Raw genomic sequence first — 19,738 nt, 5'->3', positions numbered from 1 at the left:
CCGTGCACAGAAAGGACACACAGGCTGGACGCTGGCTGTAAAGAGGGCCTATTAAGATTTACCATCGTCCATTAGAAACCCTTAAACTGTGACATAAATATTAGTCATTATTACAAATGATAAAAAAATATAAATTGACAAACACTAAATGACTCTGTTGGCTATATATATATATATATATATATATATATATATATATATGAGATGCCCAATGTACACATATATATGGCTTGCTTTTCAACGTGGAAAATCTTATTTTTGAAAGAACTCCTTTGAAAAAAGAATTACACAAACATAAAAACAAATGACAGGCTCCAGTCTCCTCCCTAACACAATAAAGAGAAAAACAGCAGCAACAAAACAAATAATAAAATAGGCCACCCCAACAATGAAAATTAAGCTGGTTCCGAGAAAGCACAGAAGAGGCCTAATTGCCATATCCTTTAACAGCACAAACAAAGACTGCGGTGTCAGCAAAACGGAAAGGAACAGGGTGACGCAGCACTCAGGGCCAAAACCCCTGGAGACTGCTCCCACTTAATGATGCTCTAACACAAGCAATTAGGTTGTACAAACCGGGCTCATTAATACAGCTACTCTTGTGCGGGACGTGGCCGTAATTAGGACCAAGCAGCTGCAGAATTTAATGTGAAATGGGATGCTTTGTACATTAGAGTATCAGTCTCTGCAAGCGAAGGACAGAAAGCAAACTGAGGCTCCCCCATGTACCACAGAGCCCTGGGGCACTCACGCAGCCTCTCCAGGCTCAGCCCTGACAGCACAGGGCATCCACACGTGGGTGAGCCATCGCAGGTTGGGGGACACTAGGCATGGCTTCTACGCAGGTGCTTTCCAGAATGTGAACCACAGCACGCATGTAAAGAGCTGGCATGACCATGCTAAGAGACTGCCGTGAATCCTCCTCGAACGGGCCCACACCGGCACTGCCGGACACCGCACCAAGTATGTGATCACCAGGAAGCCCAGACAGCAGCCACCAGCGCACAGAATGCTGCTGAGGCGACTGGCCAGCCTCCCCACCCTCATGCACCTCAAACCAAATGGTCTCTTTTTAATGGAAATGGAAGTAACATAGAACATCTACCCTAGGGCGAGCGGTCTTCTGCGGGAGATCACTCAACCACCCAGGTACTCTCAGCGACACAGAACAGACCGAGCCGTCTCGGGGAGGGTCAGGGAGGCAGACAGTGACATGTAATTGATTTACATCTTGCTTACACAGATCTCGACTGGGTCTGAACAATCACTGTCAAAGCGAAATGCTGTACAGTTTTCCTGCCATCCTAAGACAAGAAGTTAGAGCTCTACAGGGCAGCATGCTCTAAGGTCTAATAGGGTGTTTTCAGTTCGGATTTAACAAGTGATGACAGTTTTAGAGCTTACGTATAAGAGTATTAGATCCTGTAAAAAAAAAAACAGCTGGCGTCAGGATGCATAACAGGAATGACCTGTATATAAAACACTGCTGTTTTCACAATACAAGTATTTACCCGCTCATTTTAGGAGAGGGAGGGAGGGAGAGAGAAAAAACTCATAAAGGAGCTTGGATAAGGGAAAATTAAATATTTTGTACCACCATCAGGTTTTACTTATTCCACATGAAAGGGAAACTGCTTTTCTTTATATATCAGATATCTTTAAAATATCACACACCAGTCAGATAACGTAATTTTTTAAAATTATAAAATAAACCTCCCCAAACACTTAGGGGGTCTATTGGTTCTACTTCACGAATGTCAAACACCAAAAACTGCTTCTACATCATGCTGAGTTTGAGAAAGAGAACTGTACTATGACCCAAATCACTACGCTCCTCGTATACCCACTGTACAATCACTGCCATCAAAACAAAATAGGCCGGGCGCCTGGGTGGCTCAGTGGGTTAAGCCGCTGCCTTTGGCTCAGGTCATGATCTCAGGGTCCTGGGATCGAGTCCCACATCGGGCTCTCTGCTCGGCGGGGAGCCTGCTTCCCTCTCTCTCTGCCTGCCTCTCTGCCTACTTGTGATCTCTCTCTCTTGCTGTCAAAGAAATAAATAAATAAATAAAATCTTAAAAAAAAAAAAATAGGCCATAAACAGGGACACTCCATGTAGGCTGAGAAACCTAAGTGTGTTTGGAAAGAGAGGAGAATTCATCATTTCCAGAACCCAACCTCAAGGAACTAAAACTCCAAATGTTCCCTCAGGAACATAGGGAGTTAGCGTCCCCTTTCCTCTCTCAAGATGGCACACACAAACGGTCCAAGGGGCCCTCCAACCACTTCCACACGTGGCTCTTCACTACCCTTCAGCATGGGTTGGTCTAGAGGAAGGATTTATTCCTGTCACTAAGTTATATTCATTTTAGGTTGTTCCTATCTCGGTTGAAACATCCCATCACCAACACGACTCGCCTTTCCCTACCCAGATACTCAACTAAAGTGGCAGGAAACATGTGCTCATAGCAAGAGATTCTCCCACTCGGCTGGTTCCTTCAGAGAGTGAGAGCACCTTCTCTTGAATAAAAATCTTAGCACCAGACAAACAATATCTGCAGAGAGTGAACGTTATTTTTCTGTAATCCTGGCCTTCAGGAATCCAGGCCAAGAGAACAAATAAATAACCAGGAACTTTGGAAAAATTTCATGCCAAGCACGGACATCACCGTTACAGTGTTAAAACTACAAAAGCCTGAAGCTAATCTTGTAGACACGGCCGGCGGTGACCAGAGCTGCACAGAACTGGACAGACAGAGAGACATGGCAGGTGGGGGGCCATACGCAGCCCTGGCTGCCTCAATCCCCTGGACCAGCCTGTGGGGCCCGGAGCTCCCTGCAGGGCTCTTCCGTGAATCCAGACAGACAGACAGGTAACTGCGCCCATGTGAGGCCCGGTAGCCCAGATGCAGGAGAACTGGGGAGTATGTGATTTCTCAGCAGGTGAATTTTATTTATAGGAACCCCCTCGTGAAGGCCAGACATTCTGCTCCGCGAGCCACATGGACTCAGCTAGGAGCAGGATCAACGATGATCCAGCACCACTGTGAGCAGGTGACAGAAGGCAGCCCGATCCTTCACAACCTGCCCTCCACCTTTGGGGAAGGGGCAAGCTTCCATCTCTGGGAACTAGGCCTCCACTTCGCCAAGGCAGGGGCCCTCCCCCTGTACCATCCCCTCTTCTCGACCCCGAACCAGAGACTCAGTGTGAGCAAGGCCACTGCTTGGGTGAGGGCATCCACCTGCCGAACGGCCTCTGGACACCCCCGGGGCTGACAGGACCCCTGTGTCCTGGACTCCTTCCCAAGAGGTGTGTGAGAACAACACTCTGGAGAGAAAAGCAGGCATTCTCTTTCTCTATTAATTTCACAATGTGTCTTCAGTTTCAGGATACTAAGAACTCCGAGTTAAAGAAGCAAAGACTATAGTCCCTGGCATCTTAAAAAATAAACTCAGGGAGCCAGTCGACCAGTTAGCCTGGTGGGCAGGGGCAGGGGCAAGGGCGGGGGGGCATCTGGCTGGTCTAAAAGTCAGGCCTGCGTCCTCCTTTCAGGAGTAAGTCAAATGTTACATAGAAACCACATACTCGTTCTTTCTCTTTCTATGATGCAAAGATACAAAAAGCACATAAATAAAAGCAAGTCCTAAGGCGTAAAGGAAGCCAGAAAAGTCCACCGAGAAATCTGAATGACCTGAGTCTGTGAGTGGGTGGGGAGCTCGCTGTGCACCCTTGTCCAGGCTCCCCCAGGGGGCCAGGCAGGACCCACATCACTGTGGCTTTAATGACGGAATGGTTAAGGCTCTGGGCTCCTGGTCCCAAGACAGGCATCCCATCCAGACCTGATGCCTCTCGTTAAGCTCCGTAATTTTTCTGAGCCTTGATTTCTTTAAACTCTAAACATTATGAGGTTTCTTTTCTCCTTAAGGATTAAAATGGATAGTTACTGTTTATGGCTTCTAAATACTGAGCATAGTCCATTTGGTCAGCAACGACTTTTATCACAGATAAAACAATTACAGAGCTCATGATTTCACAAAAAGATATAATCCTCCTACAGAACATGCAGGGTAAGCCCTAATTTTATTTTTAAAACTGATCCTCATATTAAACAGAAATATTTTAAAGACAAAATCTAATAGTCACAGAAACCATAGTACCATGAGTATTATTTCGTTTTCTGACTCTGTACAGTTCAAATATTTAACAGCAATGCATTATTTCTAAAATAAGAAGTAACAAAATGTATTGGAAATCTCCTGAGCCTGTGAAAACTCAGGTTCTTTGTCGAATCGCAGCAGGAGAAGCCCTGGGAGAGGATACAGTAATGCTGTTTGGAAAGATCCTCCCTCTTCTCCCCTCACTGGTGCTCCCCCTCACAGACAGCGGGGGCAGGGCAGGGAAGCACTGGATCTGGGCATCCCCTAGTGTGGACCAACTCTCACGATTATTACGTATGAGCTCATTTATTGATGAACAATTCATGTCTGCGATAAACGCACATGTAAAGCAATCACTGTGGAGAATCAGCTCATTCACGGGATAAAATTCCTAAAACCGCCAGCAGGGGCGGGCAAGCTGCTGCAGAGGGCCAGAGAGGACCTATTTCAGGCCTGGCGGGGCGACATGCACAGGCCTCTGCGGCAACCAGAGCAGCCCACCCACGCGCCCGAGGGGACACAGACACAGGTGGTTGGCCAGCAGCGGCCCGTGCGCCCCAGACTGGTGACTGTCATCTGCGGTAACCCCACAAGGTTTGGGCTGCCTGCCCCGCGGGGCACCCCTTCCCCACCCACGGAACCCCCTGCACCTCCATGCACGTCTCTTCACATAAGTACGGGCACCCACAGGCCATCACGGGCTCCAGCAGGGAGGGTGATGGCGAGGGGAGAGGATGGGAAGGGGGATGGCAAGGGGGCTTGTAAATGCGTGCCAAAAGAGGAAGGCCCTTGGGTTGTCCCTCAGCAGGCTGCAGCCGCCTCAGAACAGGCGCTGGGGAGGCAGGGAGGACCAGAGGGCACACGGGCTTAGAAGGGGGGGGGACGGGCCACTGTGCAGGGAAGGAGGCTTCGAGCTGAGAACGGGACCAGCTCTTGTGGAAAGGGAAGAAAATGCGAGGTTTGGAGAGGACCCAATCTATGAAATGTCCTAAAAATAGTCCAAGTATGGGATTTCTCCAATTGCATCTGAAAACTCATCTGGACATTTAGAAGACAAGCATATATATTGCCTGGTTTGGGGAGGTCCGAGATGCAGGCATGTAATTACTGCTTGCCCCGGCAGAAACATGTCTTTGTCGGGGTCTGGACCGGAAAGACCAAGATGACCAGCAGCTCGGGTGGTCTGCTCTGCCACCACAGAGGTCAGCCAGATGGGGGGCCAGAGGGACGGCCTGGCAGTGACTCCCCTCAACTCCTCGTGGACATCAGGACCCTCTGCGGGGAGTACTGTCCCTTCAGGCCTAGGGACTGGCCTTCCCCCAGACCTTCCTGACCCCTCCAGACCAGAGACCAACCCTTCCTCCCAACACTTCCCTCCCTCCCACCACCTCCCCTATGTCTTCATCCATCCCCTCCCACTTCCCAGCCCGCCACTTTGATCTTGTACAAGACTGTCTCTGCCCCGTAAAAGCCCCGTGCTTCTCCAGGAGGGCTTCCAGTCTGCTGCCCGGCTGTTCTGGGGGCGGGTGATCACTAATGAATTCAGCAACAAAGAAACAATTCCTAAATTGTGGTGCTGGCTCTCAGCCATGAGTCTTAATGTGGGGTTGGTATTGGGTTTTTGTTTGTTTGGGGGTTTTTTGGCCCAAACTTGACTCTTTTGGTTTATTCTCCCCAAAGCCTAACAGCAAATATTTTAGACTGTTTTAGAGATGGGCTGGGGGTTAAGAATGAGAAGCTGTGGTGGAGAAGAAATGGCAAACGCGTACATGTGACCCATCACGTGCAGAAGTAAGCGTGGGCGGTGTCGCACCTGGTGCACAGAAAGTTCCATCACGACCGTGCCACATAGGATTCCCCGTGGACCTCCGCCTGCTGCTGAGCACCACCTCGGCACAGAGGGGCCCCTGGATTCACACCAAGGCCTGCGTGCCCCCCGACGGGACCCCACGCTGTGGGAAGGGGACCCAGCTGCACTGGGAGCACTCACCGTCCTGAAAGACCCGCTCCACGTTCAGCCCGTACGTGGCGCACGTCTCATAGTAGGTACAGCGCTTCAGGTCGCTGGACAGCTTCCGCGCCCTGGCGTCGTCAATGACCCGCGGGTTAGTGGAACTTATGGCATCTGGAACAGACAGCAACACAGTGACCGTAAGCAGCCCCGCTTACTTCCTGCTCCTTCAAGTCTCCAAGTAGCTCAAAACCTGCGCCCTGCTCCCAGGGAGGTAACGTGTTTAAGAACTGGAGTTTTTAGAACATGGTTTATCCTCCAGGTAATGATCTCAAACTTTCAGCAGAGTCATCATTTGTAAAAACATGTTTCAGAAGATCCTGCTTCTGAAACGGAGATAAACAGATGCCCAGAAAGAAGGAGCTAAGAGTTAAACATGGCTCTGGAGGAGAATACTTTAAAAAGGAGAAAAGAACACCTATGCTCGCTCTTGGCAGGTGGCATCTGGTGCACACAGCACCCTGCTCACTGCCTTCCAGCAGCGTCACTCTGCAGGTGTAAACACACACCTGTTCGGTCTGTGCCCACAGAGCTGCCCTCGGGCATCTGGTCCTGTTCCAGGCTCAGGGATGCCCAGTGAGCGAGACAAGACTCGGCATTCCCACAGAGGGGCTACCAGGTTGGCCGGGGGAAGGGGGGCAGGTGGGGAGAGGCGGAGAACAAGACAGGCACGAGAACAGCTGTGAATGCAGTGTGGCCGCAAGACCCGAGTCAGGCAGGCAGGACACTTGACGGTCAGTGGGCTCAGTGTGAATGTTCAGGGCAGCCCCAGCTCAGGAAGGAGGTAAAGACCAACCAGCAACTACCTGGGGCAGAGCGGTGGGGGGAGAAGGGGGAGAGCCTGGGGCAGGGGGCAACCAAGCACCTGGTTTGTTTATGGGAGACCAAGGCAGGAGTGGAAGTGAAGGGGCCAGTGGAGGGCCCCAAGCACTGGGCGGCAAACCCTGAGGTCTTAACAGAGCCAGTCATGGGTGTACCCATTTCCTGCAGGATCTGTACACAGATGACGTCTGAGTAGCAAACAGGTGTGGGGCATCTGCCACCAGTCCCCTAAACAAAGAAAACCAGCCTTCTTTAAGCTCAAGTGTCCGAGATGCCCCGACCCCATCCCATCATGTGTTCTCGTGCCTGGCACACGCCAACAGAGAAAGGTCAAGATGTTAGGAGTGAGGTGTGAGATAGCAGTCACTTTTCAGGGACTTTTTTGTCCTGTGACGTTTTCTTCATAGGCTTGAGGCTCCTGCGCCATGGAAAATGCCAATGGCTCTTGAAACAAAGATTCACTGACAGGCTTTTCTCCACTAGTCAAAGGAAGAGCAGCAGCACAGCAGAAATCATGGAGACGGGAACGACTTTTTAAATTGTGTTTGGGGGGCGCTTGGGTGGCTCAGTGGTTAAGCCTCTGCCTTCAGCTCGGGTCATGGTCCCGGGGTCCTGGGATCGAGCCCCACATTGGGCTCTCTGCTCGGGAGGGAACCTGCTTCTCCCTCTCTCTCTGCCTGCCTCTCTGCCTACTTGTGATCTCTCTCTCTCTGTCAAATAAATTCTTAAAAAAAAAAAAAAAAGAATGCGCAAACAGGTGCGGGTATCTATTAAATTGTGTTTGGGGCACCTGGGTGGCTCAGTGGGTTAAAGCCTCTGCCTTCGGCTCAGGTCATGATCCCAGGGTCCTGGGATTGAGCCCTACATCGGGCTCTCTGCTCAGCGGGGAGCCTGCTTCCTCCACTCTCTACCTGCCTCTCTGCCTCCTTGTAATCTCTGTCAAATAAATAAATAAAATCTTAAAAAAAAAAAAGTGGCATCTTGAGGGAATAATTTATTCATTTTCCCCCCATTTTTCTCTTGCTTCCTGTTTTATTTTTAGCTCACGGGATATGCCTGACCTAACAGTTTCCCATAGAGAAATCAAGACTAACTATGATTCAGGCCTCTTTCTCTGACAATGGCCTGTGCCACCTCAATAAATGTTCTAGAACATTCCCTGGTAAGGTTCCCTACAGGAATTTCTTTAAACACTACCCCATCCTGTCTTCTTGTCTTCCAGACTAATAAATCTGACCTGGATTTCACAACACTTAAGGAAAAGGAGTATGTTTTAAAGGTGCATGCATCTTTTAAGAAAACGGTAGTTTTCAGATCAAAATCTATAATTTTTCAGTGCTCTGGTGTAACGTGGAAAACACATGCCATAGAGCCAATCCAGCTTATCCTGACCTGGGGTCCCCAATAGTGCAGCCCACCTTCCTCTGCAAGAGGCCTGCCCCACTGTCTCATTTGGACTTCCCAGGGGCAGCAACACATCTCCTTTGTGGCCATGTTGTACCCGCACCACACATCAGTGAGGGCTATACCAGCCCCATCTCTCATTCCACCTGCAACCCTGCACCTGTTCACAGCTCGTGCCCCTCCCTTAAATCGACATCATCTGCAGCCTTTAAAACAGAACGAGCTTAACAAACATCACGTAACTGCCTCATTCACAAGTGTCCTGTCTACTTGCGGACCCTCGCACAGCTCCCTGACTATACCCAGAGAGAACACACAGTCTCGCAGAGACACTCCTCCCACCCTTAGATAAGGCCTCCAACCCCAAACACCTAGCGTGGGGGAAAGCTCAGGGTCCCCCATCTATGACCTGACCCACCTTTTACCTCCAGCATCCCATGGAGCCCAAGCAAAAGTACCTGGCATACACAGGCTTCACAGAAAGCAAGGCCGCAAGCAGTGAACAAGTACCTAACGGCAGAACCTTCTAGAAGCCTACACTCACTCTACCCTCTTGCCACAGGGGTTTCTAGGGCACTCTGGAAATGAGAGGTCTGACCAAGAGGACCCCTCAGGTGAGGAATGTCCCTACTTGGTAACATGTTCTGTTCATTCGAGATGGGGTGGTGCTGACGCATGAACAAAGCCCCACAGACAAATGTGAAGGTGAGGAGACTGCCAGCATCCACCCTCCACCCAGGCTCCCTGGCTCAGGTGCTCACTTGCCTGAGGCCTTTCCACACAAATGCTGAGAAGACCAGCAGGAAGAAAAAGGGGTGCATTCTTCCCCTGGGGCCTCACTGGGGCTTCCCCGGAGTCTTATGGAGCCTTCCACAGGCTTCCTCTACAAACACATGGGCCATCCTGGGGGGAGGCATGGTTCTGCCTTCCCGCAGCTATGGTAGGACACGGAGAGCCAGGCTCATCTCCAGGGAAGGGAACAGAGAGGCGTGCTTCTGGAACCCCAGCCAGGACCTAGTAAAGCTGTCTGTAGGGATCTAACAAAGAACGAAGTGACCACTTGTAGTACATTCATGTGCCCGTGGGTGCTTCAGGGGCCTCACAGGAGCTCCTGCACTGCACCCCAGCCAGAGCCCGGGCAGGCAGCAGTCCAGGTCATGGAGCCAGGACGCTCTGATGCCAGGGCTGGCCAGCCCCCACCCAGAACCAGACACTCCACCCTCTATTACCGAAACCACCGCTGTCTAAGACGACAAGACCCCAAGTGGGTCACATATTGCCTCCCTGCCCAGACCGAGGAAGTCCCTGCGCCCAGCACAGTGAGTCCACAGAAGAAAGGCCTTGTGAGTCTGAGATACAAAGCCCTGAACTCAGACAGCCACCGAGGGGACAGCTGGACACAGTATCTGACTTTGCTCAGAAATGCCCTGGGCTGGCCCGCGGGAAAGCCACCTGCAGGACTTGCTCCAGCCTTAGGGCAGCTCTCAGCAGACCTGCTGGAGATCCTGCCACCCACCACAAAACACAGAATTTTCAGGAGGCCCCATTCCAATAGGCCATTTCGGTGAATTAGAGCAAGAACCCAGGGCTTCCCAAGGGCCCGCCTTGGTTTCCCGGCGGCCACTAGAGGGCGCCCTGGGCATAAAGAACCTCTTTCTCATCTGGTTGTAGGTGGAATCCACCTGCCACGAGCTCCCAGGCTTTAGTCCTGAGACTCCTGGCCATTACAAGTTCCCTAAAAGAGGGTGGGGGTGCTCCCCACGACAGCCCGACTCGAACATTTTATATCTAGCACACGGAGATGATGCTTTCTGTGGATCCCATGCCACTCCCGTTCTCATGAGATACACCCGCCCACGCTGGGGCTAGTCCATGCAGCTCCGTGGCAGGGCAGCTGCTTCCCCACCTGAGCTCCCTCTTGGCACATGAGACCCTGTACCATGCACACAGCTGGCCATCTGTCCCTGCTGCCACACAGACAGTTTCTCGTTTAGAAAAGTCTCACATCAGGGCACAGAAAGGCAGACCAGATGTGGACGCTCTAAAGGAATTAACAGACATAGCACATGAACAGCAACAACAACAAAATGAAGGCATAATCCAGTTTGTCTTGACATGATCATTTTTAAGTTACCCATACAGCGCTGACAAAGCAGCTGATTTTTAAAAACAGTCTATGTGCCCTTAAGACCCAGACGGTGGACATCAGCCCATCAGTGAATCTGATGGAGAACAAGGACACTTCAGGGCTGTCACTTTGCAAGAGGCCAAGTGTTAAGTGGCCTAGCGTAAGACAAGAAATGCGCTCTTACAGGTAATTCCAGACACTGAGGTAGGTGAAAAATTACACAAAGATCATAACACATTAACAAAGAGAGCAAAATAAAACAAAACTCTGCTGCGTATAAGAAATCAGTAGTATTTTAAAGATGTACCAAAAGTTAAAATCAATAAGCTTCTAAATTGCTTATCAACTATCTGGCATACCCAAAAGAATTAAGAGATCCCACAACAGGAAGAGAAAATAGATTTTGTTTTCTTGAGAGCACTTGGAGAGGATTTTGCTCTGAAGGTGCTGACCGAGTGATTTCTCCGTAGAATCAAATCAGGAAATGGGACAATTTCAGTTTCCTGGATTCTCACAGAAAAAGCCTTCAGGAGGAAATTATTTCTTCTTTACACCATTTTCAAATTCCTTCACGCCAAAACCACAGGCCCTGAGTCCACTCACTGTTCAACTGCCGGGGTCCTTCGCCCCCAAGCTGCACGCGGGTGGCACTCACCCTGGGTCCCCACCAGAACCAGAGGGATCTCGCTCGTGTTCCGATAGTTGGCCATCCGACTGTAGTAGTGGTAAACCGTCTGGAAGCTTATCTCATCCTCTAAGCTGAAGACAAATATCACAGCGTCCACCCACATGGCAAACTAGGGAGAAAAGAGGGCAGAGAGAAGGGAAGCTGAGTGACAAGGCTGTCTGTCGGAGAGGAAGGGTGGGGATGGAGTCTTCATGAGGACAGGGTGCGTGGCGGGCAGTCCCCTCACGCAGGCCAAGTCCAATGGGTGCCTGACTTCGGCTGTAACACATGGCTGTGGTGTCACTAACATCCTCCTCGTGACACATCTGGAAGGGGACCTTCGCCCCCAGGCCACCCCGAGCTCCTAGAAACACAACCTGCCTGTGCTTGCCCATGGGCATGTCTACCCTCTGCCCCCGAGCCAGCCAGCCACAGTCCCACAAACACAAGGCAAACCCAGGCTCGCAGAAGAGCCTCCCCGCATCGGAAGACAGGTGCTGACGGTGACGCTGGAGCTTTGTTTCACACCAAGTCCCTCCCGCAGGACCCCAGGAGCCTGGCTGGACCCTCTGAGATGGTGGGGGAGGGCTCCTTTCCGGGCTCCCATGGCCTCTCAGAAATCCTCTACCCAGGCTGTGGCCCACTCCTTCTCACAAGAAGAGGTCTTTCTACTGAAAATATCAGTTGCCACTGAATCCTTTTTTTTTTTTTTTTTAAAGTAATCTCTACACCCAATGTGGGGCTCAAACTCACAACCCCAAGATCAAGAGTCGTGTGTTCCACCAAATGAGCCAGCCAGGCGCCCCTGTCAGTGAATTCTGAAAGGCCCCCCCGCGAGGATATGATAAACCATGGTTAGAGAAATCCACAAAGCTAATCAACAAAATGAGCAAAAATCAGGGAAAAACATTAAAATCCCACAACAGCCTGACTTGCCATTTTGTTCCTATTTTACCTGCATCCAGGTGAAGCCTCCCTCACACCTACTCGGGGCAAGTGACTACAGCCAGGCATGTACTGGCCCACTCAGTACTTAAACCACTCGTAAGGCTGGAGCCTAGTGAACAGGGGCCCTGGATGCTCAGTCCCCCCGCGTCACCCATGGTTGCGACAGCAGAATCTAGAGCAGGCCAATTTGCCACCTAAGACCCTGCTCTTTCCACATGAAAATGAAAAATAATATTAATCCTGTTTACTTTCTCTGTGAAGCCACAGTTCTTAGGTAAGCTTTTACTGGCCTTTTTTACTGGCTTTTACTGGCTTTTACATCAGCTCTGATATATCTGGGGAAATTTTTTTGTGGGGTAAGCTCTAACTTGCGACAGAAAAGTGATTCAGTTATAAGTGAAAATTCTACATGATAAAATTTAAATAAAGACGAAGTCCAAATGACAACAGCAGAATTAAATGAGACCAGGATCTTGTTAAGAATGAATCCTGGGACAGGCCTGATGCCCCTACAAAGGGCCCAGGACCCAGGGGGCCAGGGGCTTCTCCATTCCCCCTTTTCCACCTCAAGGTATGTTTTCTCTTTCTCTTCTGAGAAGTGCAGTGAAGCTTCCCCACATGCACGAGCACAAGCACCCGGAGAGCTCTCATGGCCCTCCAGGACTGGAGCAAGGCTGTGTGAGCCCCCGTGCAGAGGAAAAGCAAGCCACATCCCACTCTCCGTGGTCATGGCGGGGCTGCCCCAGCACCTAGCTGGTGGTGAGCACTCCATAACCAGCCCTCACCCATCCCAATGGCTGCTCTCACCAACTGCCACACACAAAAAACCGGTGAACCGGCAGGTTTCCCACAAACCTAAGAGGACACTAGTAGCCACAGAGAAGCCTCATAATCCTGTTCATGAAGCTGTTCTCTTAGGTGAGGTGCATAAACTATTCTGAAACAATGAAAACAAAGATCAGGCTTCCACGTGCCTGAGAAGGGTAACAGGAAAACAGATAGGCCCCCAGCCCCGGATATTCAAACACGCTCTGCTTAATTTTGTACAAAATCCTGTCCCTAATTTTGAAAGGCTTTTTGCTGATATCCCCCCACAGTAGAAATCTTTAACTAGGGTACGCTTCTGGGCTAAAAAAGTCTTCTGAGCTAAAGAAGGCTCCTGAACAAAATACAGCTAGAAGAAAGGACTGGTCAACATAGTCTCACGGCCAGAGGCCAAGACAGAGATCTCCGGGGGGTCCTGGTTCCATCCCCCCGTCTGTGCCCCTCCACCACGTCCACCCTGGCCAAGATGTCATGGTATCAGGGTCCTCCGTGAAGACAGGACTCCCCCAGGGTCGTCTCAAGGATGACAGGAGCGAACCCACAGAGGGCAGGCGTTTGCTCGCTGCTGACTGGATTCAGGTCATATTATGTGCTTGGCTAGTAAATTATTACATAAGTAAAATAATACACTGGAGATTAAGTAAACCAAGGAAAAGTTTACCACATCTAAGCTTTCCGATTTCCAGGATGCCCAGCCTTGAGGGAACCTCCAAGGAAACCACACCATACTGCACACTGGTTTTCAGTAGGGTTAACCTGCACCAAGAAGGCGGGAAAGCAGCATGGCAGCCCGCACTGGATTTCCAGACTTTAGACCAGCAACTTTCTCAATCACCCTGCTGCTCTTGGGAATAAACCGCAGACAGAGAATGGTAGAGGACTATGGACATTTCCGGATGTCACATCAACAGTCGACAAATCAGTGCAAATTCTGCTGTTCCTTCCATCTTAAAAACACAAAGTGGAAACCAGCCACACAAACCTAACTTCCCTCCAGGATTGCATCTGAAGGAGCAACAGAATTAGTTTATTAGAGAGAATGTGTTCATGGGAGCTCTAGTCACCTTTTTGCACACACTTGACGGATTTCTAGAGCCACCTGTTGAACCAGAACCTTAACAAGGGAGCAAAGGTGAGAGGGGGCTTACCATTTTTTTGCTTGTAGTACTCACCTGCGCCTCTGGGGGGCCCCCTTCATCTCTAATCAGCAGCAGGTAGCTCTGTCCATCAACAACGATCTCTTTCTTGAACCTGCCACCTGCCACACACAAAACATCTCGTTACAGAGGAAAGACAGGGTGTGAGGAGGGCAAACAGACGTGGGCTTCGCTTGTGGAAAAATACACCCTAGGCTGTCGCCCGGGAGGCAACTCTCAGTATGTAGGACCAGCAACCACTGGATTTTTAAAGAAGTACTGAACTCAGATTTTAAGTATTTGTCATTAAGGACCCATGTCCACAGCCTCCCAGGCAATGCCGGGCTCACCCATGGCTGAGAAGGGAAGCATCTGATCGTAGGCTTTGTTTGTAAATTCGGGAATTCGCTCTCCCTGGGAACACATTGATGCAGAGTTCAGAAACAGCACAGGAATTAGCATTCTCTTGTTGGGTTCGCAAAACTGAAACGAATTTTTTCATGTTCAACAGGTGCCTAATCTACAACATTTTGATAAATTCAAGGGCTGAGAACCTGTATTCTCCTCAAGAGAAACCCAGTTTTTGAAAGGAAAACACAGAACATCATGGGAATGGTGTTTCCATATTCACGGGGCACGAGCACGGGGAGGACGCTCGACTAGCACACACGTGTTAGACAGAACTACGGATGGCCTCTCGCACAAGTCGAGACAGAGCGGGGCAGCTGGCTGGCGAGGGGGGGTTAGAGAGCACGCCGTGTTAGCGAGAAACCACCAGGGACTCTGCTGGGATGGTGTGTATGTGTGTGTTTGTGTACATGGGAAGGGGGGTTGGCCCTCCTCATCTCGGCCCCGCACACGTCTAGCTGGGGAGGGACACGCAACTGTCCTGTGCACCTCCTCGTAGCACCCCAGACCACCCCACCAGGCTTCTCCTGGACGTGGGAAGGGTGTCCACTTCTGGTTCCCTCAGCTACCTCCAAAGACAAAGCACTTTCGAGATTCTGGGCTTTGAGTCCTCACCAGGATTCTGAATTGTTTCTGAGAAAGGAATGCATTAGCACCTGCTCTCATTCTGTCCTCGGCACCGATGCCTTCCAGAAACACCACCTGAGCCCCGGACGATCACTGCCCAGAGAACCACGCGGGCAGAGCGTTCCCCACCAGCCCCGGGGGATGCAAGTGTGCCCTCTGTCTCCTGGGGCCTTCCCGACAGCTCCGGACGGGCACCTGCTATGTGCACGGTGGCAGGCCAGCCGGGGGACCAACCTTTTGAAGCGGGCCCGCATCTGCACACACGCAGATGCACGCCCCTGCTCTCCTCTCCTTCCTGGGCCCGCAAAACACTCGCGCTTTATCTGCTGTTCAGTCTGCTCAGTAACAAAATCCGAAGACAACTCTCCAACGTTCCAACAGCACAGACCGATGCTCCTTCTGCTTCCCGCCCCCCCCACCCTCCGCAAGGCCACCATCAAAGACTGCAGGCAGAGCACAGAGACTGGCATGTTTGCTCGCTGGATCCGGACAAGCTCAGCCCACTTTCTGCACTTGTAGGAATACGGGCAGATGATCTATGGTCCCCGAATCACAGACTCCGTGTAAGGAGAAAAGTACAGCACCCTGTCCCTGTTGGGCTGCCGCGATTGTAGAATGAGCTAGGAAACATTGGGCGCCCTGCAGAGTCCCCATGTCCCTATGGGGATGCAGCCACAAGACACCAAGGCCAGGCCAGCACTCTGTGCGGATCCTGGGGCCACAACACGCCACCACAGGGACTTCACTGTCCTTATTCAACTCTCTCTACCCCAGTGTCCCCCGCTATAAAATGGGGCCCCTGCCCCACCCGAAGGGCAGCAACCACTCGCAAGGATTACTAGTGCTATTCAAAATTTCTGCCAAGAGTTAGCACTTGCTTTTATAAAAGATACAATTAATGTATAAGCCTCCTTATACTGCTATCCTTATACTGCTATTGTAACAGCAATCAGGATCACTTCCGCATTTTTTAAAACCTTTAAAAAAGATGCTTGGGGCGCCTGGGTGGCTCAGTAGATTAAGCCTCTGCCTTCGGCTCAGGTCATGATCCCCGGGTCCTGGGATCGAGCCCCGCATCAGGCCCTCTGCTCAGCAGGGAGCCTGCTCCCCCCGCCACTCTCTGCCTACTTGTGATCTCTCTCTGTGTCAAATAAATAAATAAAATCTTTAAAAAAAAAAGAGAGAGAGAGAGAGAGATGCTGGAAACCTTCTATGTCTTGGCGAGAATGAATCGAATTCAACTTCTCATGAAAAACCAATGTCAGATGGGAAATCTATTCTTTATTTTGGGAAAAACCTTTCCCCTCACATCCTATTTGTAGAGATCTGACGGGTCACACTGAGGGGGACAAGGGAAAAGCCACGGGAATCTGTGTACAAGCTCATGATTCCTCCCTCTGACCCACTCCCGGTGGGTCGATCTCAGCGCCTGAGTGAGGGTGACGGCCACTACAGAGAAGCAGAGGGAGCACAGCACTTCAGATCACGTCCGTCGAGAGATCTGATGCAGAACTTAGAGCTCTCACGTCGCAGGAAATACTGGTGCTCTGAGTGATTTCAAGGCAGTTCACATGTCACATCCACTGGGCCCTCCGGTGGCAGGGACCGGTCTGGGCGGCATCTCACAAATGTCCTTTCAGCAAAACAGTCCTGCCTGTGCTCGGGAGAATGGAGGGGAGGGAAGGGCTGAGGTCTGGGGCCCTCGGGAGGCTGTGGGAACCCTGCTGTTCCAGCAGGTATTTAAAAAACCCCAGTAATCATTAAGTGCTCCTCAATCTGTTAAGTTGCTAATTATCACATCCTAAAAGAGCAACGTTAATTTCACGCAGTGGCCAGCCATTACCTCTGTTATGGGCGGAACTGGGTCCCCTCCACTCCAAATTCATATGCTGAGGTCCTCACACCCAATACATCAGAAAAGGATCTTATGTGCTAATAAATTCACTGCAGATGTGATTAGTTAAGATGAGCTCATACTAGCGTAGGATGGGCCCCTTATCCAGGGAATGGAGTCCCCAGACAAGAGAAATTTTGGTGAAGATGGATGTAGGAGCTTTATACGCCAAGAAACACCGAAGATGCCCCCAAACCGCGAGAAGCCTGAGACAGGCCTGGAACAGATCCTCCCCCACAGGCCTACCCACACCGTGACCTCTGACTTCTGGCCTCCGGAATGGCGGGAGAATTAATCTTCATTGTTTGGAGCGCCCCCTGTTGGTAGCCTTCCGTTACAGCAGCCCAAGCAAGCTAATACACTGGTACCAGGGAGCAAGAGCCCGGTGGGCAGGTGTCAGCACCCAGCCCCCCAGGAACGAGATGACATAGGGCTGAGCACCTCCACCTCGCATGTCCTACCCAAAGACCGTGTTGGATGACTTTAACCACCATTCTTTCACTTTCTTCCTTTCCAGCATAGTTGTGGAGTCTTACTGGCAAGCTCTGCTTCCAGATGGTTCAATCACAGTATTCAACTCAAGGAAGGTTAGCAACGACCTCTTTTCTTACGCCTCTACAATCTCCAGCTCTGTAACCTCAGCAAAGGATCCAGACCTAATTTACATCACCTCTAAAAGGAGGGGTGATCCTTTCTCCCACGGCTAAAGGCCCCTCCCAATTCTAAAATCACTTTACATTTCCCCTCAAAGTATATAATTAGCATGTCTTTTCAATATCTTACAATTACTAATATTAGACACCTGTAATTGGCTTATGTGATTTTTCTGGTACTATACACACAACAGGTAAAAAATTAAATACACCCGTGGATTTTCCAAGAACCCCAAGATTTAATAATTAGATAAAATTTGGCCAGGTACTGAAGCGTCCAGGGTGTGAGAAGAAAGAGAGAGATTAAGAAGAGTTGTATATAAATAAACTCCCACTGACCACCAGCAGGCTCCACTGGAATGGGGCTGCTGGGTCCTGAAGAAATATGGTCTGGCACGTAAATAAAATGCGACTTTAATACTCGTTTGCTGCAGTTTAGAAATGCAAAAGGGAGAGCCTCAGGAGGACAGTCTGTGAAGCGCCAAGTTGGCCTGGCTTCAGTGGGGGCCATGGCTCATGACTTCAAAGCAAGCGTCCAGTTCATCCGGAGCATGAGGTCTTTGCCTACCTTAGATTTAAGAGGACACCACCAAACTCTGCATCCAACCGCACTTTTCATGCAAGGTTTTTTTGATGCCTATTTTATAATCCAATTTCCAATGGTTTTCCTGCAGGTCTATTCTCCCCCAACTTTGTGTTCCTAGCACACAGTCCCCAGTCTTCCCCGTGGCCAACATGTAAATTTGTTACATGAATGGCATTCCACCTTCTCTGCCAGCTATTATTACATAATACTAAATTACTTCTGGGATGATTTTACTTTTAGAAAGTGTCCCCACACCTGACCTCATCTTAGAAACCGTCAGCACCGGATGGCCCAGCACACCTGTGTACAGGGGTGTGGTGGGCACAGCAGGCAGGGGCGTGCCGACCCCAGGGCCGCGGGGCCCACATGCAGCTACAGGCCCGCTGGCTTGACCCTAACACCAGGGCCCAGAGCCCGGGATGACATCCCTGTGGGAATGGAAAATGGATGTCCATCTCAGCTTATGTCAGTTCCTTCCAAAGCCACGCTGAGGCCAACAGAGGGGAACGGCATCACACTCGGTGCTCAGCAGACAGACAGACAGATAGGCTGCTCTGCTGCCAGAACTCAGCCTCATGTGCAACTTCTAGTTCAGCCAAAGGCAAGTTTTCTGGCTTCCCAGGAAACTCCCCTGTTGACCTTTGTGTGCACTTGAGCTTGCATTCTGAAGGGAGTCAAAGTCTTTATTTCTCCCCCCAAAAGGGGAAAAAGCGGACCCGTGTGTGCCTGATGAGAACAGGGATGCTGACGTGCAGGTGCTGTGAACCCCACACCTGGGAAGGATAAGGCAGTTCTGGTTTCTAAGGAGCTTCCAGAAAGACTGGAGAATGTCTCTGACCATCCAACCATAATCAAACACTCTAAAGGTGTCGAGGTTACTATCCTGAGTCTTGGTCTCACTCCTGGGAACCAGTTCTAAAGTCAGGATGCTGGGTTAAGTAGAATGAGTGCGTTCCTTGTCATAGCTCACAGTCGGTGGGATCGACCCGCTGTGGACGGCGATCCCCACATGGAGGGGTAAGCACTCATCTGTGTAGTCATTCTGCTTTAAGGGGGAAAAAAAGCAAATTAATTTTCCTTTAAAAAAGGCTTTCTTGGGAGCGAGCACTGCAACAGATGTTTGACATTTCTGTTTCTATCGTTTTGGCGAATAGGACTGAAAGCTACTAATATGTCGTTAACATTTCTCTGAGCAAGAGAAGGTAAGGCCAGTAATAGACCTAGAGAACCCTGGAAAGCTCACAAAGCTCTGTTCTTCCCACATGCTCTCTGCTGTTGCTCACAACACCGGGTGAGGCAAACATCGTCACCAACATCCCCATCTCCTGGGAGGAAGTGGAGGTCAGGCGCTGACTGAAACCCCCTCGCCAGCACGTCGCAGGAAGAAGACCCAAACCCAGATGTGCCCACAGATCCCTGCCCTCCTTTCTCCCAAGGGGACTCTGCTGGGACAGGTGCACGCGACGCCGCCCTG

At 50.6% G+C, this 19,738-nt stretch overlaps 1 protein-coding gene across 8 annotated transcripts in view; it reads right to left on the bottom strand.

Moving 5' to 3' along the window:
- AGAP1 (ArfGAP with GTPase domain, ankyrin repeat and PH domain 1) overlaps positions 1–19,738 on the bottom strand; it is a 517,259-nt gene that overhangs the window by 302,288 nt on the left and 195,233 nt on the right. For all 8 annotated transcript variants that reach the window (XM_046018363.1, XM_046018364.1, XM_046018365.1 and 5 more), the window contains 3 exons: positions 14,133–14,218; positions 11,176–11,317; positions 6,146–6,280 (listed from right to left, as the gene is read on the bottom strand). In XM_046018363.1, the coding sequence (XP_045874319.1) occupies positions 6,146–6,280; positions 11,176–11,317; positions 14,133–14,218 (363 nt within the window). The remainder of the gene's footprint in view (positions 1–6,145; positions 6,281–11,175; positions 11,318–14,132; positions 14,219–19,738) is intronic.

The sequence above is a fragment of the Meles meles genome, chromosome 9 (genome assembly GCF_922984935.1).
Source record: "Meles meles chromosome 9, mMelMel3.1 paternal haplotype, whole genome shotgun sequence".
Classification (NCBI taxonomy): domain Eukaryota; kingdom Metazoa; phylum Chordata; class Mammalia; order Carnivora; family Mustelidae; genus Meles; species Meles meles.
The sequence above is the reverse complement of the archived record's forward strand: the minus strand, read 5'-3'. Positions and strand labels throughout refer to the sequence as shown.